The sequence below is a fragment of the Pristis pectinata genome, chromosome 8, assembly GCF_009764475.1.
Source record: "Pristis pectinata isolate sPriPec2 chromosome 8, sPriPec2.1.pri, whole genome shotgun sequence".
Classification (NCBI taxonomy): Eukaryota; Metazoa; Chordata; class Chondrichthyes; order Rhinopristiformes; family Pristidae; genus Pristis; species Pristis pectinata.
Genome location: NC_067412.1, coordinates 47,517,225 through 47,530,066, shown reverse-complemented (window position 1 = coordinate 47,530,066; position 12,842 = coordinate 47,517,225). Strand labels below are relative to the sequence as shown.

The 12,842-nt window shown below is 47.1% G+C and overlaps 1 protein-coding gene across 3 annotated transcripts in view; it reads right to left on the bottom strand.

The window, feature by feature from the left end:
- LOC127573954 (sodium/hydrogen exchanger 2-like) overlaps positions 1-12,842 on the bottom strand; it is a 128,263-nt gene that overhangs the window by 76,516 nt on the left and 38,905 nt on the right. For all 3 annotated transcript variants that reach the window (XM_052022577.1, XM_052022578.1, XM_052022579.1), the window contains exon 3: positions 10,019-10,269. In XM_052022577.1, coding sequence (XP_051878537.1) covers positions 10,019-10,269 — 251 coding nt within the window. The remainder of the gene's footprint in view (positions 1-10,018; positions 10,270-12,842) is intronic.

Sequence of the window (12,842 nt, the reverse complement as noted above, 5' to 3'; positions counted from 1 at the left end):
TATTAGCCACCCTCCAGTCTTCCAGAACTTCACCTGCGGCAAATGATGAAGCAAATATCTCTGCAAGAGAGTCCTCCATGGTAATTCATATGCAGTCCAACTTATCACTTATTTCCTAAGCATCCATCATTTTATCCACAGTAAAAAAACTGATGAGAAATATTCATTAAAAATCTCATCCATGCTGATCTTGACGGTAACCTAGCCACCCTTTTACTCTTAATAGTCTGGATAATCCCTGGGATGCATGCACAGGTCTTCAATCAAGTGAATGTGGAAGTAATGTGCAATATTGCATGACAAGTGTAGTTGGAATACCTCATGCTCTGTCCCTCTCTATTCCAGCAGCTGGAACTCCTCTACCTGCTTTTGTTTCCTTCCAGTCCCTGGCATCTCTAGCAAAGTGTCTGTGACTAAACACTTCCGTAATGAATCCTGAAAGGGGCCAGTGTTTGAGTTTAATAAATAATAAGTGCATTTATTCAGAATATTCAGGAATGTTGTTGATCATGAAGTTTGGTCAGCATGGACGAGTTGGGCTGAAGGGCCTGCTTCTGTGCTGTATAACTACAAGACTCAAGTCAGAAGCGTGAAGGAATACTTTCCACTTGCCTGGATGATGCAGTTTCAACAACCCTCAAGAAGCTTGATACCATACAGAGCATAGCAGCCTGCTTGATAGGCACCCATCCATGACCACTCACTCACTCCACCACCAACATACAGCAGCAGCAGTTTGTACCATCTACAAGATGCACTGCAGCAACTCACCAAGTCTCCTTAGACAGCATCTTCCAAACCCACGACCTCTACCAGTGAGAAGGATATGAGCAGCAAAATCATGGGAACACCACCACTGGGAAGTTGCCCCCCAATCCACACACCATCCTGACTTGGAAATATATCACCGTTCCTTCACTATCGCTGGGTCAAAATCCTGGAACTCCCTCCTTAACAGCATTGTGGAGATACTCACACCTCAAGGACTGCAGCAGTTCCAAAAGGCAGCTCACCATCAAGGGCAACTATGGATTGGCAAATAAATGCTGGCTCAGCCTACAAAGCCCAAATCCCTTGAACAAATATAAAAAAATAATTCTCTGACTCTAAGTCTTGACAAAGTGCCCCAGAAAATCTCCCATTGTCCCTTAAGAATTCTCTTCAACCTTCAGTGATCGGTCTCCAAAATGAACATTGAAAGCTAAGCCTGGTTTTCCCTAGCACTCACAGCTCTCATCAACCACTGCTCCTATCCTTGCTGGTGTCCTTCATTGTTACAGAGTGGAGCACAGCTTCTCTAATGAGCTCCAGTGGGCAGTTTAATTCTCAATCAGCCCTTTAATGTCCCTCTGGGCAGCCATAATGGAGACATCATTCAACACCTGTGCCAAGAGGCCATTTTGGTCTAAAGGAGGGCTAGACCTGCATTGTAGTTTATGGCTCTCAGATTGACCACATCACTCTGTAGGGTCTACAAGAGGCTTCGACAATGCAATGGATATAAAGTAGACAAAATGCTACATTATTTATTGACCCATATTGACGACTTACAATATGTTAATGCATTCTGACTGTATTACCGCATATTTATTTAATTTCTTGTGGCAACCCACCTTCGACGCAAGTGAACCGGCTCCGAAAACGGCGCGCGCGTCGGCAGAGAGGCCAGCCGCAAAATGGCACTTGGCCTTCTTCTTCAACGGCGAGGGGAGAAAGCCCGCACGTGGGAAGAGGTTTGGTTGACGCAACTCTGACGTCATTGCCGTGCATCGAGGGCGGGAACTTAACTGCTTAAAAGCCAGAGTGACAAAGTTCTGAATAAACCAGTCTCAAGTGCAACCTACAGACTGTATGTCGTTATTTCTAGCTCAGTGCGTAGCCCATCGCTACATTGGTGACCCCGACGGTCCAAACGGGATTTGGACCGAAGATGATCGACTCTTCATCTGTTCATGCAGTTTCCCTAAAACTGCCAACCTTCTGGATGCTGCGACCACGCCTGTGGTTTGACCAAGCAGAGGCCCAGTTCCAGATTCGGCAGATATCTTCTGATTCCACGCATTACTATTACGTGGTGAGCTCCCTTGACCAGGAGACAGCCGCCAGGTTGAGGATTTCATACAGTCGCCCCCGGAGGAAGGCAAATATGCGGCATTCAAAGCGCTGCTCATAAGGACCTTCGGCCTCTCACGGCGAGAGCGAGGTGCCCGCTTGCTGCACCTGGACGATTTGGGAGACAGACTGCCGTCAGCATTAATGAACGAGATGCTGGCCCTGGCTGGAGGACACAAGCCCTGCCTCATGTTCAAGCAGGCGTTCCAAGAGCAACTGCCCGAGGACATACATCTGCAGATTTCAGTGACCCCCGAAGGTGGTGGCCTGGGCAGACGTGCTGTGGAAAGCCAAGAAGGAAAGTGGGGCGTCCGTCGAACAGATTACCAAGCGATGTGCCCAACAGCAGGCTAGACCAGGCCCGGCAACGGAGGGCACACAACCCAGAGGCAGGAGTGAGGAGGCCAAGGTGCAGTGGTGTTTCTACCACCAGCAGTGGGGCACAGAAGCCCACTGGTGTCGCCCGCCCTGCGAGTTCCCGGGAAACGCCAAGGCCAGCCGCTGCTAATGGCTACGGCGGCTGGCCACCAGGACAGCCTCTTGTACGTCTGGGACAAGCAGTCGGGACGCCGCTTCTTGGTCGACACCGGAGCGGAAATCATGACACTTGCAACAGGGAGCCGGGTCCCACCCTGAGGGCTGCTAACAGCAGCACGATACGGACCTACGGCACCCGCACAGTGCAGCTGCAGTTAGGCGCCAGTCGGTTCACATGGGACTTCACACTGGCTGCCGTGGCCCAACCACTCCTGGGGGCGGACTTCTTGCGAGCTCACAGCCTACTGGTCGACTTGCATGGGAAAAGACGAGTCCATGCCAAGACTTTCCAGATGTTCTCCTTGGGCAAAGCCAAGTTGCCGGCCCCACGCCTGGACTCCATCACACTGTCGGACAACGAATTCACCAGAATCCTGGCAGACTTCCCATCGGTTCTGACACCGCAGTTCACGGCAGCCATACCCGGACATGGAGTACAGCACCACATTCTGACCAAGGGACCACCCCTCCACGCCCGCGCACGATGGCTTCCCCTGGACAAGCTCTGCCTGGCAAAGGAGGAGTTCAAGAGGATGGAGGAATTGGGGATCGTACAGTGGTCCGACAGCCCATGGGCCTCCCCCCTGCACATGGTGCCCAAAGCAGCCGGGGGCTGGAGAGCATGCAGCGACTACCGTAGACTGAACGAGGCTACAACCCCAGACCACTACCCCGTGCCACACATACACGACTTTGTAGCAAACCTGCACGGGGCAACCATCTTTTCCAAAGTGGACCTCATCCGGGGATACCATCAAATCCTGGTACACCCTGAAGACATCCCCAAGACAGCACTCATCACCCCGTTCAGCCTGTTCAAGTTCCTCCGAATGCCGTTCAGCCTGAAGAATGCTGCACAGATGTTCCAGTGGCTAATGGATACAGTGGGACGTGACCTGGAGTTCGCGTTCATCTATTTGGATGACATCCTCATAGCCAGCAGTAATCATCAGGAGCATCTGTCCCACCTCCACCAGCTCTACTCCCGCCTGAGTGATTTTGGCCTTATGATCAACCCGGTCAAATGCCAGTTCGGACTCGACACCATCAACTTCCTGGGCCACAGGATTACCAAAGATGGGGCAACACCCCTGCCCGCCAAGGTAGACGCGATCCACTACTTCACCTGGCCCAACACAGTTAAAGGCTTGCAGGAGTTTGTTGATATGGTCAACTTCTACTGCTGTTTCCTCCCCTCTGCAGCCTGTGTCATGCACCCTTTGTTCACCCTGATGCCGGGCAAAGGCAAGGACATTACTTGGGACGAAGAGGCCGTGGCCGCTTTCGTTAAAACCAAGGAAGCCTTGGCAGACGCCACGATGCTGCTGCACCCCAGAACGGACGTTCCAACCGCCCTCACAGTGGACGAATCCAACACGGCAGTCGGTGGGGTGCTGGAGCAACTCATCGAGGGGCGCTGGCAACCCGTAGCGTTCTTCAGCAGGCACCTGCGGTTTTCGACCAGCAGCTGTTGGCACTATATCTGGCAATCCAACATTTCAGGTACTTCTTAGAGGGCAGGCCGTTCACCGCGTTCACGGACCACAAACCGTTGACCTTCACGTTCACGAAGGTGTCCGATCCCTGGTCGGCCCACCAGCAGTGACATCTGTCCTACATCCCCGAGTACATGACGGACATCCAGCATGTCTCGGGAAAGGACAACGTCGTGGTGGACGCACTCTCCAGACCAGCTATCCAGGCCCTGTCCCAGGGGGTGGACTATGCAGCACTGGAGGAGGCGCAGCAGGCAGATGACAAGTTGCCCAGCTACAAGACCGCAGTCTCGGGTTTGCAGCTGCAGGACCTCCTAGTAGGCCCAGGTGGGAGGACCCTACTGTGCAACGTGGCTACCGGCCAACCTCGCCCCATTGTCCTGGCAGCCTGGCGGCAGCGAGTTTTCAACTCCATATACAGTTTGGCGCACCCATCTATCAGGACAACTGTCTGGATGGTCTCCAGCAAGTTCCTGTGGCACGGACTTCGCAAACAGGACAGCGAATGGGCCAAAACGTGCGCGCAGTGTCAAGCAGCCAAGGTGCAGCAGCACACCAAAGCCCCGCCATAGCAGTTCGAACCCACCCGCCAGAGGTTCGACCACATTCATGTGGATATCATGGGGCCCCTGCCAGTGTCAAGAGGAGCACGGTACCTCCTAGCTATGGTAGACCGGTTCATGAGATGGCCAGAGGCGGATCCGCTCACTGACACCACCACCGATTCCTGCACCCGAGCGCTGACTGCAACCTGGGTCGCACGCTTCGGGGAACTGGCCCACATTACCTCCGACAGAGGCGCCCAGTTCACCTCCAGCTTGTGGTCAGCTGTGGCCAGCCTGTTGGGAGCACGGTTACACCACACAACAGCCTACCACCCACAGTTGAATGGACTAGTGGAACGTTTCCACCGTCACTTGAAGTCGGCTCTCATGGCCCGCCTGAAAGGGCCTAACTGGATGGACGAACTCCCTTGGGTCCTGCTTGGAATCAGCACAGCACCCAAAGAGGATTTGTACACCTCGTCGGCCGAGCTGGTGTACGGCACACCTCTGGTCGTCCCAGGAAAGTTCATACCAGCTCCAAGGGGGCAAGAGGAAGAACTCGCGGCAGTCCTGGACAGACTACGCGTGAGACTCGGCAACCTTGTCCCCGTACCTACTTCACGGCACAGACAGATCCCGACCTGTGTACCCAAAGGCCTGTAGAACTGTAAGTTTGTATTTGTACGAAGGGGCGCACACCGGACACCGCTACAGCGGCTGTACGAGGGGCAGTTCAAGGTGCTCAGGAACAACGGGACCACATACGTTCTAGACATTGGGGGGAAAGAGGAGGTTTTCATGGTGGACCGACTCAAACCGGCCCACGTGGACTTGGCGCAGCCGGTCAAGGTTCAGGCTCCGCAGCGCAGAGGTAGACCGCCCAAACAGTAACTGATCCAGACTGTGGACTTTGGGGGGTGTATCGCCAGTTCTGGGTGGGAGGGGGAGGTTATGTGGCGACCCACCTTCGACACAAGCAAACCGGCTCCGAAAATGGCGCACGCGTTGGCAGAGAGGCCAGCCACAAAATGGCACTTGGCCTTCTTCTTCAACAGCGAGAGGAGAAAGCCCACGTGCGAGAAGAGGTTTGGCTGACGCACCTCTGACGTCATTGCCATGTTTCGAGGGCGGGAACTTAACTGCTTAAAAGCCAGCGCGGCAAAGTTCTGAATAAACCAGTCTCGAGTGCAACCTACAGACTGCGTGTCATTATTTCTAGCTCAGTGCGTAGCCCATCGCTACACTCTATTTATTAATTTCAAGTACTTTTTGTACCATCCCTAAGTGCCCTTGAGAAGTTGGTGGTGAACCGCATTCTTAAACCACAGCTAACCGGGTGAGGGCATTCCCACAGTGTTGCTGCAGAAATAGACCCAGCAATGGTGACAGTGTACGGACATGTCAGAATGGTGTGTGACATGGAGGTGGTGGTTGGTGTTCCCAAGTGTCTGCTGCCCCAGTCCTTTTATGGAGGTAAAGGTTGAGAGTTTGCTGTTGGAGTTGCCTAAGTTAGTACTGGATATTTGGGCATTAAGGGAATCAAGGGAAAGTTGTACTGAAGTGAAAGATTAATCATGATTGAACAATGAAACAGGCATGAGGGGAATACCCTACTCCTGCCTCTGTTTCTTATGTTCTTATATAACTGCAGTGCACTTGGTAGATGTTATTTATTCCCCCCTCCCCCCACGAACTGTAGGAGGAGATATTGCTGGCTTTGTATGGTGGATGAGGTGGCAATCAAGCAAGTTATTTTGTTCTGGATGGTATCAAGTTTCTTAAATGTTGTTGAAGTAGCACACATCCGGATAAGTAGGGAATAGTTCATTAAAAAATTGAAGAGTTTGTCCCTGCAGAGCATGGAATTTCACGGTATTGTCATGAGCTTCAAATCAGTCAGACTTTAGAGTGAAGTTAACATGCAATTCTTCGGTAGGCACTGTGAGATGGTGACAGAGTGAAATTCTTGAAGTATAAACATATAGCTCATGAGGTCTTTCTTACGAACTTTCCCTACAGCTTCCACCATGGCTACGTACAGCAGGCTTCAACTGGTTGGCTCCACTTCCCACCATTAAGGTCTAAAATGCAAATTTTTTTGGTGAAATTTGATAATCCTAAATGTACAGCATGTCATAGAGTCATACAGCACAGAAATAGGCCCTTTGGCCCAACTGGTCCATGCTGACCAAGATTCCCATCTGAGCTAGTCCCATTTGCTCGCATTTGACCCGTAATCTTCTAAACCTTTCCTATCCATGTATTTGTCCAAGTACCTTCTTAATGTTGTTAATATACCTGCCTCAACCACTTCCTCTGGCAGCTCATTCCACTCTGTGGGTAAAAAGGTTGCCCCTCAGGTTGCTATTAAATCTCTCCCCTCTCACCTTAAACCTGTGCCCTCTTGTTCTTGATTCCCCAACCCTGGGAAAAAGACCAATCACCCTATCGATGCCCCTCATAATTTTATACACCTGTATAAGATCACCACTCATTCTCTCATGCTCCATTAAGAAAAGTCCCAGCCTGCTCAACCTCTCTCCATAACTCAGTCCCCTAAGTCCTGGAAACATCCTTGTAAATCTCATCTGCACTCTTTTCAGCTTAATGGCGTCTTTCCCATCGCAGGGTGACCAAAACTGAACACAATATTCCAAATGCAGCCTCACCAATGTCTTGTACATTACATCCCAACTTCTGTACTCAGTGCCCTGACTGATGAAGGCCAGCATGCCAAAAGCCTTCTTCACCACCCTGTCTACCTGCAGCGCCATTTTCATGTGTTATCAGTCTATTTCTGCAGCTTTCTACCCAGTGACACTGTGTGAATGCCCTCACTCAGTTTGCAGTGGTTTATGAATGTGGTTCACCACCAGCTTCTCAAGAGCATTTACAGATGTGTAGTAAATACTCGAAGTTAATAAACAGTAAATATATGCAGTAATACAGTTCATCTAGATTCCAGCATCTGCAGTCCTTTGTTTCTCTAGTAATACAGTTAGTATAGATTAACATATTGCAAATCATCAATATCGATCAATCAATAATATTGCATTTTGTCTACGATCTTTGGCAGGTGCTATAATGACTCTGTCAAACACGGCATGATCAATATAAGCACTTAGACCATTCCAGGCCAATCAGCTTTTGATCTTTCAATGATCCAATGACTTCCTGATGTCTGCATCTTGCCCCTCATCCTCAGGTGATTACCTGAAATCTGCAGCAAAAGCAATAAAACCCAATTGTTGTCAGGCAGCTATCCAGCAGCTTGAAACCTGCCAACCTGTCCCTTCATGACTCCCTGGTCCACTCTTCTGTTCCCACCAACCACCCCCCTTCTTACAGCACTTTCCCTTGGAATTGCAGGTGGTGCAACACTTGTCCTTTCACTTCTTCCCTTCCCACCATCAGTGTTCCCAGCTGAAGAGTGAATCACTTCTTCCAAGCTAATGCATGTTCACAATCTGCTTAATGAGCTTCTTTTATCTCGTTCCCAGTTCTGACAAAGGGTCTTTGACCTGAAGCATTAACTCTGTTTCTCTTTCCACAGATGCAGACTGTCCTGCTGTGTGATTCCAGCATTTTCTGTTTTTATTTTATATTGTACTGAAACCTGCCACATTAGTCCGCATTCACCTTGTCAGGCCCATTCCCATTCTGACAAGGATGAAGATGTGCAAAGTTTTCTGGCCTGTTCACCAAGACATTTGGTTCAGGATCAGTGCCATTGGGTTGTAGTTTCAGCAAATGGACAGACTGCAGGAAATTCCCAAGTGTGAGTTGTAAGATGAATAACTACAAATGAAAAAAAATCATTCCACCTTCCCTTCCAACATTCCTAAACCTGGGAAATTACACTCAGTCTCTGGGAGTCTCTGCTCTGAAGCCTGGTGCTGCTGTTGATGAGAATGTCCATGGGGTTTGTGGAGAGAACTGCAGCAGGTGGGAGTGTTTGTCCATTGGCCAGTGTGCTGACAACATTACTGTTTCTTGTTGCAGACTCGACTCTTCAGCTGTTGGAACTGCTGACCATTCAAAATTTCTGATTTCCTGATAATGTTGTATACACTCATCCACCTCTATGACCCCATCCCTCTCCCCCACAGTCACAGCCTTGGTGTGTGGTGTATCCAGGGATGAGCCCTGAGAAAATGACTTTGTTTTAATAATTAATGTTTAATTGACTTGTAAACTATTGAATGACCTAACATCAATAATGAGATTTGATTCTGATACAGGCACACACTGTTACACGGTGACAAAGGATACAAGTGATTTCAAGTGAACAGATCAAACCACAGACCACAATTCCATGTATTTCAAAGGAGGAAATGCTATAGCCTTGCTGTTGTTTGCTTGCAATTTGAAGAGGATCAAGGCTGTTAACTAAATGCTAACATTTGTGCCTTCAAAAAGTGACTGAAAATTAACAATATGGTTAAAGTGAAATATGTTTCATGTGAGTGACCTTGGAAGGCATTTGAATTGTCAATCTATCTCTTATTCATAAGAGCTGTGCAGCACCAACGTAATACAGAACACCAAATAAGCAAAGCAAGGCATAAATTTGGAAAATTTAGTATAAATTTAGAATAAATAAATGGCTATTACAGCGCCAGCGATCGGGGTTCGATTCCCGTCGCTGTCTGTAAGGAGTTTGTACGTTCTCCTGTGTCTGCGTGGGTTTCCTCCGGGTGCCCCGGTTTCCTCCCACATTGCAAAGACATACGGGTAGGTTAATTTGGGTTTAAAATGAGCAGCGTAGACTCGTTGGGCCAGAAGGGCCTGTTACCACACTGTAAATAAAATCCAAAAAAAAATATGATGTATTGTTCATAGTATGGCAGTGTAAAATCATTTAAGGATTGGTTTAAATTTACAGCTCATGTGTAGACAGAAACCATTCAAACTTCACACTTACACTCTGAATCCCAAGGATTTGACTGATTTCTATTTGCTCTCAGGCATTTCCATCTATCTACCTATTTACCCTAAACCACTCAAATCACTCTTCTCTTAACAAACCTTGCAAAGACTACCCTTGAATGAAGTTTGGCCACCATTCATTCTTAATCACACCTTTGGCTCTGAGTCAGTTTTGCTTAAACCTTAGTGAAACATTTGGTCTTCTTTAAAAACAGAATGCAATTGCAAACAATTGTTGAGAAACCCAACAATTAAAACCATGGGAATTTCATTCTCCTCTCGAGTTTGGTACAAAGCACTTCAGTGTCCTCCAATAAAGCTACGTTCTATTTTTTTCACATGATTATTAGATGCATTGCTTACCCATGAGATTAGAGCATTGATGACATCAATACTTACGCCACAATGCCAGAGAAGTGCAACATTTCGGCAGTCAAATATGACAAATAGCTGTACAAGAATACGAATAGAGGTTCAATCACGCGGATATTCTCTGTGAAGCGAGTGGTAAGGGCTGCAATGACTCCATAAATAACGCCCACAAGTAAACCTCCGAATCCCACAAGAAAGAACTTAATAATTCCAATCAAAATATCAGACACTCCAATCGAGGGCATGGTGCAGAAAGTCTTAAACAATTTGTATAACACCTGCAAGAAGATAAACAGAAGGAAGATTATTATTATTTTTCACCAATTATGTAAGGTATGGTATTTCTTTAGAGAAAATCTGAAACTGCTTGGGCAGCAATTAGTTAAAGATCATCCTGAGAGTAACATTCATAGTGGACCAGTAATTCAGAGCACTGTTCCTGTACAATGGAAGCTGCCAATTACTGCTGACTATACTGGCTAATGAACAGTAGGGTTACAGCAGGTAGTGCTGCTGCTTCACAGCTCCAGTAACCCAGGTTTGATCCTGAGGTCTGGTGCCATATGTATAGTGTCTGTATGTGGCCATGTGCTTCCCTTGGATGCTCCAGTTTCCTTCCAAAGATGTGCTGATTGGTAAGTTAATCGACTATTGCAAATTAACCCTAGTGTGGTATGAAAAATTAAGCAGGGTGGGAGGGAGGAATGACCAGCAATAAAGAGGGAATTGGTTACAGAGAAATAACTGGGAAAATTGGATTGATGGGATTGTGAGCAAAGACCTGATGGGCTGAATGGCTTCCTGCTATACTGTAAGGAAATATAAGAATAAACTCAGTCGATAGTTCCACAAGCCCGTGCTGGATCTATCATCACTACAGTGCTGCTTTGTGACCCTTGCTCCCTGTAGTGGAATTCCTGAATCTGTGAACAGCCCCATTTGATGTACACATTTTGTACTTCTCCCTTAGTGTTGCAAACATACAGGTTAATAACTCCACTGAGATAGCAGCTGAAGTAAGATCATGTGAATACAAATGTCTGCAAGTCAGCCTGTCTTATAATGCTTTATATGTGACAATCTATGAACTATGTAAACATTTCAGATGCTATCCCTGCTGCTTATCTTTTTAAAAGGTGGCCCAATCATGTAGCTGGTGGAGACACTGCCTCTCAGCGCCAGAGACCTGGATTCAATCCTGACCTCCAGTGTATGAGTCCACACATTCCCCCTGGAACTGCATCCAGGGTACTCCAATCAGTAAGCTCGATCTCTGTTAACTGAACAATTAACTGTCTTTAACAAGCCTTCAGCACCCTCTTCGAGGCAACATCAATTTGTATCTTGTCTTCACCCTTTCACAGACTCTCCTTTTGTCCTCTCTAACCCCCTCCCTCCTCTACAAATTAAATCAAGTTTTCTTTTTCTTATTTTCCCAGTTCTGAAGAAAGGTCATCAAAGTGAATTATTGGCTCTGTTTCTTTCCCCACAGATCCTATCTCATCTGCTAAGTGGTTCCAGCATTTTCTGGTTTTGTTTCAGATTTCCAGCATCTGCAGTTTTTGGCTTTTACCTTGCGTTGCATTCTGATAATCTGTTGTATCTCATGTGATTAAAAATCAAACACATTTCACGTCCTATTGTGACATCAAGCTCTCAGCAGATCAACACCACCTGCTCCAGGAATGATGCACCACACAGGAGATTCACTGTTTAAGCCAGAGTCACTCAAATATTACAAGAAGTGAAATGATATAAATCCTCCTGCACATAGACATGGAATCCTGCAAATTTTCCCTCTGGCTCAAGTATTATTAAAAATGAGTCATTTTATAAAGAGGAGAACTTTATTTCAAAGAGATGTTAATGGTATATTTAATGAGAGGTCTGTGCTTGCAGAATTCTTTTAGCATTTTACTAATATCTTCCCAGTGCCAGCAGACCACAGTCGATGTGGGCTTCAATAACTGTGTTAAGGGATGGGTAGGTGCTATAATGCAAGCACACGTTTTATCCTTTTACTCAGATCAACCGACAAGAGTCAAGGTCCACCTCTGTCTTAAACAGTTGAACACTGGTGTCAGTGCATCTTACATTATGGCATTTAATTTATTTTCTGGAAAAAGGGAGGAAATAAGGTTATAAACTTTGAATAAACTGCACGGAAACTGTGATGTGTGAAGCAGCAGAATAAACAGTTGAGGGAAGAGCGATTATAGGAACCTTTCCAACAAGATAATTTCTTGTGTTTTGTGAGCACAGGGTTATTTACAAAGTTTAAGTGTTAATCTCTGATGCTATTCAATGGTAGGTATATGGAATTTTGCTTCAATTTCAAACAATGTAAACCCATTAACAGGAATGATAAGAACAACAATATACCTTTCAGATTTGTTAAGCATCTTAATGGCCTCCCTGTTTGGGTAATTCTGAAATATTTTCAATTGTACAATGACCTTGTACATAATGACCTTGTGAAAATGTAACTGTTAACGATTTACCCAGAAGATGCAATCATTCCCAGGATGAAGTCCCAAGTTTAAAACAGATGCCCCAAGAAACTGAAAAGAAACATCTGGATAGGCACAATGAACAGCAGGTTCACACTTGATATTGAATAATTTGCTTGAGAGCGTGTCACTCACATGGGCCTGTGGAGAGTGCACAGCCATCAGAGCGGCTCCAGAGTGAGGTCACATGTAGTGGGGAGAGGGCGATGGGGAGGTAGGAGCCAAAAGGGAGGTGTGAGGGAGGATCAGTGATTGGAAAGGATTTCCACATGTAGGGATCAGTCAGGAGAGGGACCAGGGCTGGACCTGACATAACTTAGTTCAATGAAGAAGATGAGAGG